This window comes from Erythrolamprus reginae, chromosome 3, assembly GCF_031021105.1.
Source record: "Erythrolamprus reginae isolate rEryReg1 chromosome 3, rEryReg1.hap1, whole genome shotgun sequence".
Taxonomy (NCBI): domain Eukaryota; kingdom Metazoa; phylum Chordata; class Lepidosauria; order Squamata; family Dipsadidae; genus Erythrolamprus; species Erythrolamprus reginae.
In genome coordinates, this window is record NC_091952.1 from 57,048,322 (window position 1) to 57,068,053 (window position 19,732).

At 40.8% G+C, this 19,732-nt stretch overlaps 1 protein-coding gene across 1 annotated transcript in view; it reads right to left on the reverse strand.

Annotated features, from left to right (window-relative positions):
* PIK3C2B (phosphatidylinositol-4-phosphate 3-kinase catalytic subunit type 2 beta) overlaps nucleotides 1-11,726 on the reverse strand; it is a 100,398-nt gene extending 88,672 nt beyond the window's left edge. The window contains exons 1-4 of the mRNA XM_070745449.1: nucleotides 10,721-11,726; nucleotides 7,399-7,499; nucleotides 4,974-5,128; nucleotides 642-762 (exon numbers count right to left, since the gene is read on the reverse strand). Coding sequence (XP_070601550.1) covers nucleotides 642-762; nucleotides 4,974-5,128; nucleotides 7,399-7,499; nucleotides 10,721-11,644 — 1,301 coding nt within the window. The 5' untranslated portion in view covers nucleotides 11,645-11,726. The remainder of the gene's footprint in view (nucleotides 1-641; nucleotides 763-4,973; nucleotides 5,129-7,398; nucleotides 7,500-10,720) is intronic.
* Between the last annotated feature and the right edge of the window lie 8,006 nt (nucleotides 11,727-19,732).

The following is a 19,732-nucleotide window of genomic DNA, read 5'->3' on the forward strand; positions in this document are numbered from 1 at the left end:
TATTTATAAACATTTATTAACAATAATTATTTTTTTGTTATTTATTTGCAAAAATTATTAGTTTGGCGATGACATATGACGTCATTGGGTGGGAAAAACCGTGGTATAGGAAAAAAACCGCAAAGTATTTTTTAATTAATATTTTTTGAAAAACCGTGGTATAGACTATTCGCGAAGTTCGAACCCGCGAAAATCAAGGGAACATTGTACCAGGATTGCAGTCTCAAGTGAAGCAGTTGCATGATATCTTGCTTAATAACTGCTTTGCTTTATGATTAAGATTCCAGTCCCTTTTGTGATTGTATGTCAAAGACCACATGCATAGTGATATAACACCTGTTACTCCGAGTCTACGGAGAGGGGCGGCATACAAATAAAATTAATAATAATAATAATAATAATAATAATAATAATAATAATAATAATAATAATAATATTCGTTCGATTATTTTAAAAGACACTAAAAGCCATTAGTAGGGAAATGAGAATCACTAAGATGGTAAAAGTGGCAAGGATAAAGGATAAAAATGACAATGAAGGCAAAACAGAAATTAAAACAATAAGGCAGATGAGAATATTTTATATATCTAGTCAAAACCAGATTCCACATTACAACCTAAATTTTTATATCACCCACTCACTTTTGGAGGAATTCCTCTAAGCCACATATTTTGAGAACGAAATCATCCACATCAATGTCACACAATTCATCATGAGTGTAACACAACGTCTGGTAAATGAGTAAGTCCACTGTGGAGGAACCTGCAAGGATGGGCAAGAGGGAGGAAAGGAAAGAGTAGTCATCATTTGATTTCCAAGGCAAAATCCCATGCAATTCCTCATATCTATCAGGCATAATTATTCCAGTAGATTCATTTCTTCAGACATCAATGAAGGCTCATGCTATTTTAATCATGGGAATGCAAGCTGATGCCAATAAAACATCTTAAAAAATAGAATGCATTTGTCCTTGATTCATCCATGGTTATTTTTCCATGGTTCTTGACAACGTTTTGGAAATAGTTGTTCATCAACTATTGTTCTTCTTCTAACCAACAGCCTGGTCTTTCCAGGGGGTTCTCAATCCAAATGCTAATCAGGACTATCCCGGATTTATTTGTTTAGATCAGAGATTGACAACCCCTTGGATCTTAGGGACCACTAAATTCATAATTTTAAATTCTGCGGACCACTAATATGATCTGCCTAATTATTGGCTGGGTGGACCTGTCTAGGTGGTCATATGACTGGGTGGGCGTCGCCAACTCAGTGGGCCCTCCCCTCCCACTCACTCATCACCTGCTCCCCTAGGCTCCTTAGGGCCCCAAAAGGAAGCAGTTGTTGGACCTAAGCAACCACCATGAAAAAAGTTGGTGAAACAGCTGGCTCAGTTCAAAATGTATCTGTCCAAGGCGGCTCAGTAGAAGCACTTCACTGAAGACTACGAGCTTAGGCTTTCCAAGCAGAGAGAAGACCTGCGGGAATGCAAAGCCAGGTACTGGCGCCTGGAGGCTCAAAGGGCTCAGATGGTCAGCCAGTTTCTGGCCATGATGGTCAGCCAGTTTCTGGCCAAGGTCTTCCAGCTGTTCGCCACCATCAGCAACTCACTCTTGTACCACGAGGCTGAAGCAGACCCCAAGTCGGAATTTCTGGCCCCTTCCAACCCGCACAAGAAGACCCTGAAGGGGGTGACTCTCTTCAACAATAGAGGCATTCCATGTATCCAGCCCAGGGGTCATCGTTTGAGGACCCCTAATTAATGCAATTTAAAAATGCTATTTTTTTTCTGTGGGCCACCAAAATTTTCTCATGGAGCACCAGTTGGTGACCGCTGGTTTAGATCAACCAAAATCAACTAGATCCTACAATTTACCAAGGTAATAAAGCATCTATTCCTTTCAGGTGATGTAGTATCCAACTAAAGATACCACCTACATTTATCTTTTATTCTTTAAAGTGGAGTCATGAATGCAGTCCAAAGAACACAGTATCCAAGTGACAATTTAAAAAATCATAAATTCTAAAAAGTAGAACAACAAATAATTTGTATGTAGTTTTCTATAGAGATAGTTATTCTAGATGTTTCAGACATTTCATACTTGAGTTCCCATTATTTGTAATTGTATAGTATTTACAGAAGTTATAATCATAGATACCCATGGTGCGGGCAACAGCAGATAAGTGATGAATGGTTATAATTCATTACATCTAAATAGCAGCAACCTGGAAGAACCTGGCATAAATCTTCAAAGTATATGTTGGGATCTACAAAAGGTCCCAGACAGTTAGATGACATTATTTCAGATTTCAGCAGTTAAAGGACATTATTTTTCCCAAAAACAATAAAGGAAAAAAGAAAGAGGGTTAGTTTGATGAGGTGAGAAATACTGAATAGTCAAATCTGTCCAATTCATGAGCATTTATGTATTCTATATTAGTTTCAGTTTGACACTTCTTATCTGAAATGTTAGTTTGACATGAGTCCCAACAATACTTTCCCTTTGCGGGGAAAAAGAGTGTTCCCAGAAGATAAGGCATGAATCATAAAGTAATATGTCTGCAGGGTAAAAATATCCTGAGAAATTCAGAAAGAAAATAAAACACATTTATGTTATAAAATGGAAATGGATCCCATTTCATCAGATGAATGCAGTTCATATTCTTGCCTTTAAAAGATGGAAATTATTGCCCTAGAAAAGTCTGAAATATATGGATCACACACTCAGACCCCCAAAAGAACAAAGAATCTCCTTTCAGGTAGGAAAGAAGGACAAGTCCATTAAAACTAGTTTTATTTATTTATAGTGAGCCGGGGTGGCGCAGCAGGTAGAGTGATGTACTGCAGGCCACTGAAGCTGACTATAGATCTGAAGGTCAGCGGTTCAAATCTCACCACCAGCTCAAGGTTGATTCAGCCTTCCATCCTTCAATCAATCAATCAATCAATCAATCAATCAATCAATCAATAAAGGAAAGCATGGCTTTTTTCATATTCAGAGAATGGCTAATTAGTGTATTGTGTTAAAAGGGGGAAGCACATTAGAGATTCACCCAACTACATATGCTCCCAATAAAAAAAAATGAATGCAAGTCAACTATATATAGTGTGTGAGAATAGAGTAGGTGTCTCTCCATATAGCCCTATAATGCTATCAGGCCAAAAACTCCACATGAATGAATTAAGAAAGCCAAGTAATAACTTACAAAACATTACAGAGATTTGGGGTTATTGAAGATGAATATAAAATCCTATCCTCAGCAATTTCAAATTAAGTACAGTAATACCGTGTTTCCCCGAAAGTAAGACAGTGTCTTACTTTCTTTTTACCCCCAAAAGCCCCACTACGTCTTACTTTCGGGGTATGTCTTACATTGGAAAAAATTTGAAAGGGTCCTTTCAGCGGCGCAGCAGCGAGGAGGCGAAGATTGGGGTTTCCCCTTTGCGTGGGCGGCGGGGAAGACCCAGGGAAGATTTCTTCGGCCGCCCAGCAGCTGATCTGCTCGGCGGCGCGGTGGCAGGGAGAGGCTTGCGGCCGCCGAGCAGGTGGGAGAGCTCGGCGGCAAGGCACAAAGGATTTCCCTCGGTGCACGTGTGGAGCCGCAGACGCGTGTCGGGGAAGCGTGTGTCTGGAGGGGAGGAGCCGCTCTGCGCAGTTGGGCAGCCCCACCTGCCTGACGGAAAGGAGGCGGGCGAAGGAGGGCGCAGCTCCGGCCGGCCGCTCGGCTCGCTTCGGACCAGCGCCGTCCTTCGCCTCGCCGCGGCGCCACCACCTCTTCCCCGGCTTGGCAAAGCGAAGGACGGTGCTGGTCCGAAGCGAGCCGAGCGGGCGGCCGGAGCTGCGCCCTCCTTCGCCCACCTCCTTTCCGGCAGGCAGGTGGGGCTGCCCAACTGCGCAGAGCGGCTCCTGCCCTCCAGACGCGTGTCGGGGAAGCGGGTCGGTTGCTGGGACGAGCGCCTTCGCTGCAAGCTGCCGCTCACTCGGCTCACTTCGGACCAGCACCGTCCTTCGCTTTGCCAAGCCGGGGAAGAGGCGGTGGCACCGCGGCGAGGCGAAGGACAGCGCTGGTCCAAAGCGAGCCGAGCGGGCGGCGGCTTGCAGCGAAGGCGCTCGTCCCAGCAACCGACCCGCACCGAGGGAAATCCTTTGTGCCTTGCTGCCGAGCTCTCCCACCTGCTCGGCGGCCGCAAGCCTCTCCCTGCCACCGCGCTGCCGAGGGAACCGCCGCCAGGGCTGCTGCCGCGCTGCCGAGCAGATCAGCTGCTGGGCGGCCGAAGAAACCTTCCCTGGGTCTTCCCGACGTCATCGGGCTCCCCCCCCCGGCAATACCCCCGTGTTTCCCCGAAAGTAAGACATATGTCTTACTTTCGGGGTACGGCTTATATTAGCCGACCCCCCTGAAACCCCCGATACGTCTTACAATCGGGGGTGTCTTACTATCGGGGAAACACGGTAGTAAAATCAATAAGGGGGCCGAGGTGGCACAGTGGTTTAGACTGCAGCACTGCAGTCTACTTCAGCTAGCTGCTAGCCGTAGTACAGCAGTTCAAATCTTACCCCGGGCTCAAGGTTGACTCAGCCTTCCATCCTTATATTGCATTAATCAGAGGTCCTCAAACGATGACCCCTGGGCTGGATACAATCTGGGTAAAATGAGGACCCAGATTGTTGGGGGCAATATGCTGATTCAGTAAACTTAGAGAGTGTTATAAAAGCACTATGAAGCAGTATATGTCTAAATGCTACTGCTATTGCTAATAAGTGAAGTATAATATGCAGAGATTTTGTAATTAACAAAAACAATCTGATTTTTTAAAAATTTAACCAGATCAATCCAAAGTCTTGGCTTCACTAAATCAAAGAATAATATAAGTAGAATACAAATCTGATGAAGCATGGTCAAGGCTATGATTCATGATACATGCATTCATGACACAGATTGAAGAAAATTCCTAGTACAAGCCAAAAACTTACAGTCACAAGTGAATGTGAGAGGTTCTTGTAGGCTGTCATAAACTACAGTCACCTTCAAGCTAACCCCATGGCCAAGATGTTCAGGGCCGAGATTGACAGTGCTCCAGACATAACCTGTGAGGGAGTAATCCTTAGTACTATAGCCAGATCTCAATCTGTGGACAAGACAAAATGGGTACAATTAATGTATATAGTACTATAATTGCTATAATTATATGCCATGCTGATAGGCTTTTATGGCGGGTTTTTTCTTCTCTTCATCTTCACATTTAATTTTCTCATTTGTTCCACATTTTTAATTCAAGCCATGATGTTAAAACTTTGCTAAATTGGGTTTTTATGTTGTTCATTTCTATCTTTTCTAAGATACTATGTTTATCTACTGCTCAAAAAAATAAAGGGAACACTCAAATAACACATCCGAGATCTGAATGAATGAAATATTCTCACTGAATACTTTGTTCTGTACAAAATTGAATGTGCACAACAACATGTGAAATTGATTGTCAATCAGTGTTGCTTCCTAAGTGGACAGTTTGATTTCACAGACGTTTGATTTACTTGGAGTTATAGTGTGTTGTTTAAGTGTTCCCTTTATTATTATTATTTTTTTGAGCAGTGTATTAATACCCAGTCTGAGATGCTAAATACACCATACATTTCCAAAGTACCATGGAATCACATGAATGGCCTGGAAATAGGTTAGTACAGTGTTTCCCAACCTTGACAACTTGAAGGTATCTGGACTTCAACTCCCAGAATTCCCCAGCCAGCATTTGCTGGCTGGGGAATTCTGGGAGTTGAAGTCCAGATATCTTCAAGTTGCCAAGGTTGGGAAACACTGGGTTAGTGTACTGATGGCGAACCTTTTTTGGCTCGGGTGCCAAAAGGACATGTGCGTGAGCGATAGCGTGTGTGTACGCACCCACACCCATAATGTAATGCCCACCCCCACACATAAACACACAACCCCCTCACAGCCCCCTGCATGAGCACAACGCCTCACATCGCCCCCCCCCCCCCCACGCATGCACACAGGCCTCACTGAAGCCTCTGGACTTCTGGTAGGCCCGTTGGGCTGTTTTTTGCCATCCCCAGGATTCAGGAGGCTTTCCTGCAGCCTGGAGAGAGCAAAAATGACAGAAAAGAAGGCTGAAAATCAGCTGACTAGTGCACACATGCACATTGGAACTGACATAGGGCAATGCCTCACGTGCCCTCAGATATGGCTCTGCGTGCCACCCGTGGCACCCATGCCATAGGTACGCCATCAGTGGGTTAGCGGCTTAAAATTATGGTTTCACTCAAAATATTGAGACAAAATATTGAGACAAAATATTGAGAATATCTCCGGGACTGCCTTCTGCTGCACGAATCCCAGTGACCGGTTAGGTCCCACAGAGTGGGCCTTCTCCGGGTCCCGTCGACTAAACAATGTCATCTGGCAGGACCCAGGGGAAGAGCCTTCTCTGTGGTGGCTCCGACCCTCTGGAACCAGCTCCCCCCAGAGATTAGGATTGCCCCCACCCTCCTTGCCTTTCGGAAATTCCTTAAAACCCACCTCTGCCGTCAGGCATGGGGGTATTGAAACATCTCCCCCTTGCCATGTAGTTTCTGTGTATGATTCGATTGTGTGCTTGTTTTTATATATTGGGGTTTCTTTTGGATTTTTTAACCTAAAACTGTAATTTAGATTGCTAAATATTAGATTTGTTACTATGTATTGTTTTTCACCATTGTTGTGAGCCGCCCCGAGTCTACGGAGAGGGGCGGCATATAAATCCAATAAATCTAATCTAATCTAATATTCCTATTTCCACAAATCCTCAGTTGAAGATCCGCAGAGAACACCACCACTGGTAAATGTTAAGGTAGACTCTGTTGGTGCTAATCTAGACTAGGTGTTAGTTTTAAACATGCTGGGGAAAAATGACAAACACTATGGAGAGAGAAATGACAATATTATGCAAACCGAAAGATATTCATGCAGGTGGAGCAAGAGCCTATTAAAGATATTGGCTTGACTTCCTTCTGAAAACAGTGTCTCCCATGGAATAAAATCACAAAATGAAGATGCACTGGATTTAATCATTATGGTAACTCACTGAATTTTACTTGTGACACTCCTTAGTTCCCTGATTTAAAAAATATGAAGAAATGTCTTCTCCCCTCTATCAGTCCTAAAGGTTAAGATAATGCTCAGTGAAGTGGTCACTTAGACACAAGGCAATATAATCTTTAGACCAAGAGCATTTTCCCCTACACGTCAAAAATTAAGCAATAAATTGGTCCACACGGTTAGACCATTGGTTACATGGACAAAGAAAATCACACACAAACACAATATTCAGAAGAAATTGTAGACAGAGGAAATCCAAGAAAAGCCACTTTGGGGGATTATTTTCTATCCTAGATTGGTACTCACACATCAAGCATATGGCAAAATGCAGCAACTTCTTCATCTTTCTCCTCAGACACTTCAAATAGTTCATAACCATTGGACACGGGATAAGGCCGAGAAGTGCTCTGATACCAAACATGGGTGGGGAGTAGGGAGAAATAAATGAAATAAATTAACCGTCAATGAATTAACATTTTGAGTATATATTCCTCATTTATTTTATAAAAGCAGTTAAAGATATACCAAGGAATGTGGCGGGAGCAACTCTTGACTTCATTTTATATATAACATAAACACAATTATTTCCCTTTAAGTCAACAAGAACAAGGGGACACAATCTGAAGTTATTTGGGGGAAAGATCAAAAGCAACATGAGAAAATATTATTTTACTGAAAGAGTAGTAGATCCTTGGAACAAACTTCCAGCAGACGTGGTTGATAAATCCACAGTAACTGAATTTAAACATGCCTGGGATAAACATACATATCCATCCTAAGATAAAATACAGAAAATAGTACAAGGGCAGACTAGATGGATCATGAAGTCTTTTTCTGCCGTCAGTCTTCTATGTTTCTATGTTTATTAGGTCTATACAAAAAAAGAATGAATATTATACAAAACTGAAGATGTCAAAGGCTTACAATTGTAATGAATTATAAGTGCACTGTTTTGTATTTTTCAATAATGACTATTGCAGAAGTAAGATTTTACTATTATTTCACATGGTATAAGGCTTCTCAGCTCAAAGTTTTATTTCAGAATCGTTGCCTGAAAATTTTTGCTTTCTTTAGTCTGCAATTATTTCTGAATAAACATATCACAATTATTTTTATAGATTAAATAAACACTGCACATGATATCCAGCATAAGTATTTATACCCTTGCATTTTCAGACTCCTGCTGGATATGTAAATGGTGGGACAGAGCATACTGTATAACTTTAAACTAAAAAAAAAATCCCTCCTTCCAAAACCTCCTAATACTGTAACTAAAAGCCCAGCTAAGCAGAAAAATGGTTAAAGCAGGATTTTCAAAATGTTTCATTTTGTTCCTCTTTCCCAAATGTCACAGTTGGATGAGACAGAAGTAGGGATAGAAACATTTAGAATGCCAAGCTCAACCAAATGGAGTGCACACATGGATCCAATGCTTCCATTCACTTCTTCAAAGCAAACAAAAGACCCACTGTCAGAGCAATTAACCCATTAAATAGACAGAGAAATGTGGGGAGCTAGGCACAGAACACAACAGACACTCATGGCAGTCTTAATGTCCTTTTGTAATTACTTTCTGGCACATCAAAATTAGAGAATTACTTACATGATCTTTGAAGGCTTCTGCCATTTCTAGATGCAGAGAAAGGTAATCCCCAAAGGTTTAGAGAAGTTGTTTGTATTCATATCCTTTATCTTTCAGAGGTATTTCTCATTTACTCTTACATTCAAAAACATGACACTGTCTACTCATAATCCCAGATGAACTAATAAAAATACTCCCCATGACTCAGGGCTAAAGAATTTCCCCCCTATTCCTCAGAATATTGCTGTAAAATACTTATTAAAGTTAATGAAAAGAAAAGGCTGGCATATATTGTACACAATATTCCTGATACCTGTGTGCTGATAGCAGTTTAAGAAGATACTATTTCTAAAATATCAAGCTTTTTAAACACGAATGTTCCATAATTTTGGAAACAGTAGTTCTAACAGCCAGCCAGATTCCTCTTTTGATGGCGTTTTAACTGGACTCTCTCTTTCCTCAGACTGTTACTCTATGGATCATGCAGTATAAATAGCTTCACTGACATATAGTCCTTCCCTTCCAAGGTGAACAGTTAAGATCACTGACATATATTATATCAAGCTTTGGTGCAGCCAAACATTACAAGTGGGAAGTGAATTCAAAAATAAGCGTTTAGACTAGAATAAAGTTAAATTGTTATTTCAGTAAGGTCCTGGTGAACTACCTTATATGAATCTACGTGGTAATTGTTTTCTGTTTTCAGTTGTATATTATAGATTGCCAAATGTTGATACTGGGTCTCTTAAATTTTACATTAACTAGATGGTATAATTGCAGTTGTCCTAGCTGATTTATTGGCATTTTGTTCATATCCTAAGAATTGGTGCAGAAATACTATAAATTATGAGTCTTAATGATACAACTCTATGGACTGATTTAGAAGACTAGATATGCAAAGGGGTCAAGCATTACATTATAATCTACACCTTTCACCATGGAAAATTTTCATTTGCTATGAATTAGAGCAATGTTTCCCAACCTTGGCAACTTGAAGATATCTGGACTTCAACTCCCAGAATTCCCAAGCCAACATTCGCTGGCTGGGGAATTCTGGGAGTTGAAGTCCAAATATATTCAAGTTGTCAAGGTTGGGAGACACTGAATTAGAGAAACAAAACAAGGACAACGGTACAAGAAAAAATGTGGTTAACTGATTCTCCTGCTTACAAATATTCAGTCTCTTACATTGTTAAAGGTATTTATACAAGTGTGCCTTCCAAAAAAAGGAGAATTTAACTAAAATGAATTTATAGAGCTCTTATCTCCTTAATTTTTTTTTTTTGGCAAAGATTAGGAATCTTCTGACTCCCAGAATATTTATACTTAATTTAAAGCAGGGGTCCCCAACCACCGGGCCGCGGACCAGTACCGGGCCGCGGGGCCTGTTGCACTGGTCCGTGGAGTCAGCAGCTGCCAGTCCTCCTGCTGCCGCCCCCTCCCTCCAGTGCTTCATCTCCCGCTGGGAAAGAGGCCTCGGGAGGCAGGTTCTGCCGGCCACAGGGCGATGGACGGGACAGAGGGGGCGGGAAGGACCGGGGGGGGGGCTCAAGCCTCTTTTGGCTTCTGCCGTGGCACGCCTTTGCATTTTTGGCTGGGGGGGAGGCAGGAGGACCGGCCTGACCCCCTCCCTCCAGCGCTTCACCTGCCGCCGGGCAAGAGGGTTTGGGAGGCAGGTTCTGCCGGCCACAGGGCGATGGCGGGAAAGAGGGGCGGGAAGGACCAGCACCCCCATACTTAATCCCCGCCCCCAACCACACCCCTTTCCGCCCCCACCGGGCCATAGAAAAATTGCCTTGCTGAAACTCGTCCCTGGTGGAAAAAAGGTTGGGGACCACTGATTTAAAGCATAGGTATATAGAACATTAAGGTTATGCGATTCTCTAAACCAGTGTTTCCCAACCTTGGCAACTTGAAGATATTTGGACTTCAACTCCCAGAATTCTGGGAGTTGAAGTCCAAATATCTTCAAGTTGCCAAGGTTGGGAAACACTGCTCTAAACCATGTTCTAGCAGAAGGACTAAACATTCGTCTTTTTGTCTTACTGGATCTGCTGATATCCTCCGGTTCTTGTTGAGAGCAGCATTCTTCCATCCACCACTTCTCGAGACATATGTCCTGGGAGGGACTTGAGGAGGCATCGTTTTGCTGCGAGCAACTGGCTTTCCACTGCTTTCTTTCTCAAAAATGCTTCTGCCTTCCTTCCAGGTCCAAGTGGCTTCTCTCAGAAGATCAGTATCATAAGTGGACTTGAGGTTGAGTCGAGTGATAGCATCATTGATGCCATCATAGTCTACTGTGCTATATTGGTCTTCTTCTGAGATTCTTCGACCTAGCAATTTCCCATCAGCTCTCTCGTGAGATGAGGAGAACATGTTGATATTATTGGGTTGGGGTCCTTTGAGGGAAGCTTGATTTGCTTCAGAAGTGTTCCAGATGGTAATGCGGGGTGGCAGTGGGGGAGGAGAAAGCTTCTTGGGTGACCTACCATCATTGCTGTGCTGGCAGGGTGTACTATTGTGGGGATCATTGAGGAAGTCTCTCTCTGTGCTATCAAAGATGTACAAATAGTCACTAGATAGAGGATTCTTCAACCAAGGTTGACTTTCTGCCTCAGGCACCAATCTGGATGAGGTAGTGTTGTTGGTCCCCAAAGTTCTTGAAACTTCTTGGTCAGAGAGTGCATTATAGTTGAGGGTTGAATCTGAGCCCGAGAGGCCTCGCATGACCTTAATATTATGGCAGTCGTTCCTTACAGCAGGTATGTTGTAATCCAGAATGGGATCGTCCCAGGAAATTAGAGGTTGATCAGTGTTTTGCTTTGCCTGGTTCTCCTCCTTGTCTTGTCTCAGGCGGGACAGGGCATCATACTCCATCTGCAGGGCTTCTGCAAGAGCCAGCTCCTTGCGGCTAATCCCCACAGACTCCAAAGATTGCCAGTGCTCTCCATTTCCTCTGGTTGCAGACATCTCTTGGGAAACAAATGCTGAAACCAGTAACTACTGGATGCTCAATTCAGGTTTTAGAAACAAAGGCATGCTGTGCCACCAGCCACCTACAAGTGAAGAGACCAAAAGAACATGGCAAAGAGAGTGAGTTTCATTAATATCTATCTGCTTTACTGAAAGGTTTTCATGCGTTTGATCAGCACTTGAGAAAACTAGCTGCTATGGCTAGGCAAACACCATCACCTCAGCTGAAAACAGTCAACAAATATTTACCCTGCTAGAAAACCCAACCCTAAAATATTATGTTCACGTTCAATAATTCATCAAGTAATTCAAGTTTACAGGTTTTTCTTGCAAACATGATAAGGTATGTGATCCCAAGATAAAGTAGACATTTAGGTGCTTACTATCAAAATAAAGAAAGTTTAGTAGCTTGAACATTCATATCCAATGGCCATCAACACTGTATTCCATAGAAGATAAGAAAAAGACCCATTAAAATATACTGCTCAAAAAAAATAAAGGGAACACTTAACACAATATAACTCCAAGTAAATCAAACTTCTGTGAAATCAAACTGTCACTTAGAAAGCAACACTGACTGACAATCAATTTCACATGTTGTCCGCCCTAAGTCTACAGAGAGGGGCGGCATACAAATTGTTCTGTCTGGGTCACTCCGGAAGCTATGACCAACCCAAAAAGATAAGCCAGACACACCGGTTGAATCCAAACACGGTTTTATAATGGTAAAGAGAAAAGAAGCCAACAGAAAATGTCCTTACAGATCAGGAAAACACTGGAACTCCTTGCATCACCTTCACTTTCGTGACTGCTGTCGGCACTGTCTGACTGCCAAGAACTCTCCTCTCTGCTCTCAGCCTCCCCCAGGCATGGAGCCAGCAAAGACGCAGCTGGTCTTTGATCTGGCTCAGGCTGAACCACAACACCAATTAAATAAATAAATAAATGAATGAATGAATATTCAACTTTGTACAGAACAAAGTATTCAATGAGAATATTTCATTCATTCATTCAAATCTAGGATGTGTTCTTTGAGTGTTCCCTTTATTTTTTTTTTGAGCAGTGTATTTTAATAATTGCAGTGGCACCATCTCTTTATATTTCTAAAGTTCAGAGACTTACCTTTTCTGATATGGTGCCCAATAATATTCATCATAACATATACTTCAATCTCTATGAATTGGTCTAATCTTCTCTTAAAAGCTTTTCAAGTTGCTATCATATCTTGACTGAATTCCATAATTTAACTTTATGTTGTTTGAATAGATATTATATAACCATAAATCACCAATTCATTTTTCCAATTTTTCCCCAAATGTCCCTATGAGTTTTCCAGTTTTTGCTTTATTCCTGATCAAAAAGGTTGGTTCTGCCATTTCTGCAGATTCTACCATCTTCACAATGTGCTCCATTGTGGGTGTTTTGGTGTACATCTCACTTCAATTGCCATATATAAAATCAATTGACTATTCATAAAGCCAATAAAAACAGTTCTGTTTTTGTCTGAATATTGATCTTTAAAATCATTTGCATCAATCATGATGTGCGTTTGTATCCTTTTTTTTTTTTTGCAAGTCTCCAATGCACAGTAATGTCCCTTCATATTTTACGTTTTCAAGCACCTTTATATATTTTAAATAATTTCTATGGCAGCAATGACACATCATTTTAAGTTCTTTCTTAAATTATAACACAATGTGAATTTCAGATCTTTTAGTCACAGTGTGAATTTCAGGCTTCTAATGTTGGTCCATTAATTATGCTCCATTTGTACTTTTTAACTTATTCTTCCGTTTCAAATCTTATTCATTTATTCATTTTAGCAACTGTAAGTTCTTCAGTTGTACATAATAATTCAATTTCAAATTGTCTTAAGTTGTTCAATTCTATTAATGTTTATCTGTATCCACTAATTTCAAGGAACAGAAAATTACACGCCATAAAAATGGAATAAAATTCCCTTGTAAAAGGACTAGCAAAAGCATGTAGTTTCAATCAGTATTCTGAAGCCTCAATTCTAGACATATTCTAAGCATGCATAAAGTATTTGTAGTTGATAAATCAGTAATGTAATGGTTGCAACCAGAAGAATAGAGTACAAAATTATCAGACCGTGGAGCAGTTTCTCTTTTTGTATTCTTTCTGTCATGCACACAAATTTTCTCTCTCTGTCTCTGTCTCTCTTTCTCTCTCTCTCTCTGTGTATATATATATATATCTCACACACACACACACACACACACACACACACACACACACTTATCGTTGTGAATATAAGGAACTGGGGAACGGGTGTGCAGTTTCAACTTTTTTTGCTGGGGCTTAGATAAACTGTAATAAACAGCAAATAAATAAGCACATCTGGAAATGTGTGTGTTGCTCCATTTATAGTAATGGAAAGCGAGATGAAGTTGTTAAAGCATGTGTTAAACACCCTTTATGGGAAGCCTGGCAAGAATTTAAAGAACTGGTTTGTTTTGCAGGTGTTCCTGTAAGTGTAAATTCCTTAGCCTTGTCAACAAGATATTTCATCAATCTACGCTCTAGGCACTTAATTAATAATCATACTTGCTGTGATTAACAGAAAGGGAGAGACCCATTTAACAATACAGTTAACAGTATTCTTAGGAAGTAACACAACAACATATTAACAGCTCACGAATTAGAGGCAAAATATACCTGCAGGGGAAATGACAGCCACAAATGCTAAAACATGCACAAAACATGACAAAGCCAGAGAGAAGTGCTGTGATGTCTTCTAAAAACTGTATGGTTTCTTACCATTACAGTACTTTTATTGTAATTGCCCTTTAAAAAAGAATGGAGATTTTACAATATCCTTCCCTGCCACACTCAAGCCACACCCACCAAGCCACACCCACAGAACGGTAGTAAAAAAAATGTGAATTCCACCACTGCTTATGAATAATTGTGTGTAATTATGTATAATCAAGCCATAGTATGATTTATGTGGCTTAGACCTAAGAGGTTAGTTATATGAACCAGACATTGTAGCTTATAAACCATGGCTTATGCCTTAGTGTGCTATATAGCAGGGTGATCAATTGCCAATCAATTTCCGGTCACAATTCAAAGTGCTGGTTATGACCTATAAAGCCCTTCATGGCATTGGACCAGAATATCTCCGGGACCGCCTTCTGCCGCACGAATCCCAGCGACCAGTTAGGTCCTACAGAGTTAGCCTTCTCCGGGTCCCGTCGACTAAACAATGTCGTCTGGCGGGTCCCAGGGGAAGAGCCTTCTCTGTGATGGCCCCGACTCTCTGGAACCAGCTCCCCCCGGAGATTAGAACTGCCCCCACCCTCCTTGCTTTCTGTAAACTCCTTAAATCTCACCTCTACCATCAGGCATGGGGGAATTGAGGCATTCCCCCACTCCCCCGGGCCTATACAATTTATGTATGGTATGTCTGTTTGTATGTCTGGTTTAATAATGGGGTTTTTTAATGGGTTTTTTTTAAATTTACTAGATTTGTTGTGAATTGTTCTATTGTATGTTGTGAGCTGCCCCGAGTCTACGGAGAGGGATAGCATACAAATATAATAAACAAACAAACAAACAAACAAACAAATAAATAAATAAATAAATAAATAAATAAATCCAGATTTTGTGTTTTAATAAACCATGATGAAAACAAGTCATGCACACACTTGGTGTGTGAAATCAACATCTAGAAGTCATAGGGTCATAAGAATTGGAAAACCTCCCTACAGAATGTCTGAAACAATCTCATTTTTTTTACTGAGTTAAATGGCTGATGCAATAGGCTTCCGCAGATGAATCAGGAGCCAGTACTAAATTACAGCTGTGGTAAAATAGATTATGTCAGCAACACTACTATCATAAAAATACAGGACTCAAAATTTTGAACAGGGGTCAAATGTGAGACTTAGATTTTAAAAAACTATACAGTGGAGAATGTTCTTGGTTGTTGAGAGCAGAGGAAAGAAGAAATGCTCCATTGTGCAATACAGATAAAATATTTCAGATGACACTCTTGGCATTTTCAATTGAATCAATCAGCTATCATTCTATCCAAAGTGTTTCATAGCTGCAACATAAAAACAGCAACTCAAAAATAAACAAGTGTTAATAATAAAAACTAAAAAGACTATGAATGATTACAAAGGTCCATGGTAGCCCACATACTGTTAAAGATCAAGAAGAGTAATAGAATAAAGATAGTGAAATGGCCATAAAATAGACATCGACAAACAGTTTGGTCTAGTGCAGTGATGGTGAACCGATGGCACGGGAGCCAAAGGGGGCACGCTGAGCCATACCTGCTGGTACGTGATCTAATGCCTTAGCTCATCTCCAACAGGCATGTGTGTGCCGGCCAGCTGATTTTTGGCTTGCACAGAGGCTCTGGGAGAGCGTTTTTGGCTTCCAGAGAGCCTCTGGGGGGGATGGGAGAGGGCGTTTTTACCCTCCTCGGCTCCAGGGAAGCCTTTGGAGCCTGGGGAGGGCGAAATGCAAGCCTTCTGGGGCTACCAGAAGTTGGGAAAGAGGCCGTTTTCAACCTCCATAAGGCCTTCAAGGGGTGGGGAAGCTGTTTTTGCCCTCCCCAGGCATTGAATTATGGGTGTGGGCACTCACACATATGTGATAGCATGCGCGCATGCTCTTTTGGCGCCCGAGGAAAAAAAGGTTTGTCATCAGTGGTCTAGTGGGCAAGGCATCAAGCTAGAGACTGAGATTCTAGTCCTGCCTGAGGCATAAAAGCGGAATAGGTTGACTTTGGGTTTATCAGCCCAGCTCACACTTCACAGTTGGTGTAAGGAAAATAAGATGAAGAAAAAACATGTTTACCATAGAAACATAGAAACATAGAAACATAGAAGTCTGACGGCAGAAAAAGACCTTATGGTCCATCTAGTCTGCCCTTATACTATTTTCTGTATTTTATCTTAGGATGGATATATGTTTATCCCAGGCATGTTTAAATTCAGTTACTGTGGATTTATCTACCACGTCTGCTGGAAGTTTGTTCCAAGGATCTACTACTCTTTCAGTAGTAGATCCTTGGAACAAACTTTACCTTCAGTAAAGGTGGGCCTTCTCCGGGTCCCGTCAACTAAACAATGTCGGTTGGCGGGCCCCAGGGGAAGAGCCTTCTCTGTGGCGGCCCCGGCCCTCTGGAACCAACTCCCCCCGGAGATTAGAACTGCCCCTACTCTTCCTGCCTTCCGTAAACTCCTTAAAACCCACCTTTGCCGTCAGGCATGGGGGAACTGAAACATCTCCCCCTGGGCACGTTTAATTTATGCATGGTATGTCTGTGTGTGTGACTGTTAGCATATGGGGTTTTTTAAATATTTAAATATTTTAAATTTGTCTGATTGCTTATGATTTGTTTTTACATGTTGTGAGCCGCCCCGAGTCTTCGGAGAGGGGCGGCATACAAATCTAAGTAATAAATAAATAAATAAATATTTACAAAAATAACAAAGACGGTATAAAAATAAATAGTTTGGGATACACACAAGGCTTTTATGAGAGGTAATTGCAATAGCACTGAAGCTTTTATTAAAAAATATTGGGAAGTAGAAAGAGAAAGAATATTAATCCAAGAGAGCCTGAAAATCACAAGAAATAGAGCCTGGAATACACTACAGTACTATTACTTAAGAAAAAGAAACTACAATCTCTTGAGGAGGAGAAGTGGAATAAAATGAAGATGATTGTAAAACAGAGAATTATGGGATGTGGGGACAAATCAATGAAACAAATGGTACATTATTTGAAAAAAAAGAACGGAGAAATCCTAATTAATTATTATTATTATAAATGGAGCAGGGCCCCTGTTTATGATTTTTGATTGGAGAGAGAAATTTACCTTGAATGGTTTTTCTTAAAAAAAACCTCTCATTCTAAGCCTGTGGTGGGCAATCTGTGGCCCCCCAGGGCAGTGGAAAGAGTCTCTTTCCCTATACCCATACAGCCTATTCATAGGGTACAGCAGAACAATAAGAAAATAGGCGCAGTTTGGTTTCGTTAAACTATTGGTTTCATAACTGCATTTGTAATATCGTTTCACATCTGTGGCTTTACATCCTACACACAAAAAATATTTTAAAACTTTTTATTCAAACATGGCTGCCCATTTTACACCTAGGACTCTTGCTGGCATAAAAAAAAAGTTAAAACCAACATTTTGGAGAATAACCCATAATACACAAGGCAAATTAGGAATCTCTGGTGCTCTCTGAGCTTGGCTGATTCTTGCAGATGTTTCAGAGGGCAATAGTGCAGTAGTGCTAATAAGGAATGGAGCTTGCCAGAAGAAAAACAGGAATCATCCATAACATATTGTATAAAGACTACAACAGCCACTGTGTTACACAAACAGGCAGAAGCCTAGCAGAATGCACAAATGAACACCTACTCGTAATAAAAAAACATGAAATTAAAGACACTCTTTCAATTTCACAATATATGATATTAATGAGACATAACTGGTTAACTATGACTATCCCAGTCCAGGTCAAGTCCAAAAATGCTAGAGAATTCCTGGAAGTCTGGCACTTTGACAAATTAGCCCTGAATAGACACATAAATAACTTCTACATACAGTGCAAAAGAAACAATTAACAAGCCAAAAAGAGAACAAAAATACCTCCCCATGGGCAATCAACACACAGATGAGCATAGATTAAGACCAAGATTAATATTAGTCCAACAATGAAGAAGTAAACAATACCCCAATCAAGATACTGCCAACAAACAGTAAACATCTCAACCATGAACCTTCAAAGCTACTCCCACCAACACGGCAAGCCACTAGAACAGTGTTTCCCAACCTTGGCATTTGCTGGCTGAGGAATTCTGGGATTTGAAGTCCAAATATCTTCAAGTTGCCAAGGTTGGGAAACACTGCACTAGAATATAACTTGAGAGCAAACCCCATTCCTTGTTTGCACTGAAGATGCTACCTAGTTTGGATAATGAAACATCTGGAAGAAAACAACCAAGCTCAGAAAGCACCAAGGACTTCTCATTTCAGCCCTGAGCTACAAATATTCTCCTTTATTGGTACACAAGGCAAACAATACCTCCCAATCATAAAGCTCAACAGCAGAACCCGTCTAGCCTTCAAGCCTCAGGGCCTGAGGAAACAGCTAAGGACTTCAAGAGCCTTGTAAAAGGTTAACAAGGTCAGGGCCATCTAGATCTGTACGCGATGCAGTTCCAAAGGCTGCAATATTCACAGAGTTTTTTAGCAAAAATGTTGGAAATTGGAAATCATGAAAACCAGTGTTTTATTTTGTTTTGTTTTTTGTTTTAAAAAAAAACTATTAACCACTATTAAAACTGAGGAGAACAGCTGTAGCAGCTCTTATTTTCATGACTCTTCCCTAAGGTAACAACTCCTGAAAGATTACTTCCATCTCTAGAGACAGCCTCATTCTAATTTTAAAAGACTAACAGGCTTATTTATGAGAGAAGCAGGAAGAGATTTCAATGCAAACATATCCTTTCAGGTATTCAGGTATGCATCTCAAGTTTCCCCTTTTCCTCAGTTTAAATTGCAACAATCCCCTTCCCATCAACCTATCAATAAAATACATTATTAGCAATTATAAATATAAATATATTACTAATATACAACCAGCTGTAGTAGATCTACATTGTACAAAGAGCACTATATATCTAGCAGCACAACTAAATAAGTTGTGAGATAGTGAAAAAGCCATCAGTCAGGTGAATTACTCTGAAACCACGTGGAAATTCAAAAGCAGACTGGCCAAACAAAGAAAAATAGAAAAATACATCAAATACAAATTTCAATCCTGCTTAAGTTTTTTCCCAATTGTTAGACTGAATACATACTCTTAGAATACTAAGCAAAATTCGGAACTTTCTTTGTTGCATTGACTATCTTCACTTGGCAGCTGCCCTAGTGATTATTTTCTTTTGTTTCAGCAAAGCTGAAGAAACCCTTTTGATGCTTTTAGCATCCTTAATCAATTTCACCTCTTGGCATTATCACTGTAATTTTGGGTTATTCGTTTTTGGTGTCTTGCCCTTATTATCATCTCTTTTTTGTCCTTTTTTGTGCTT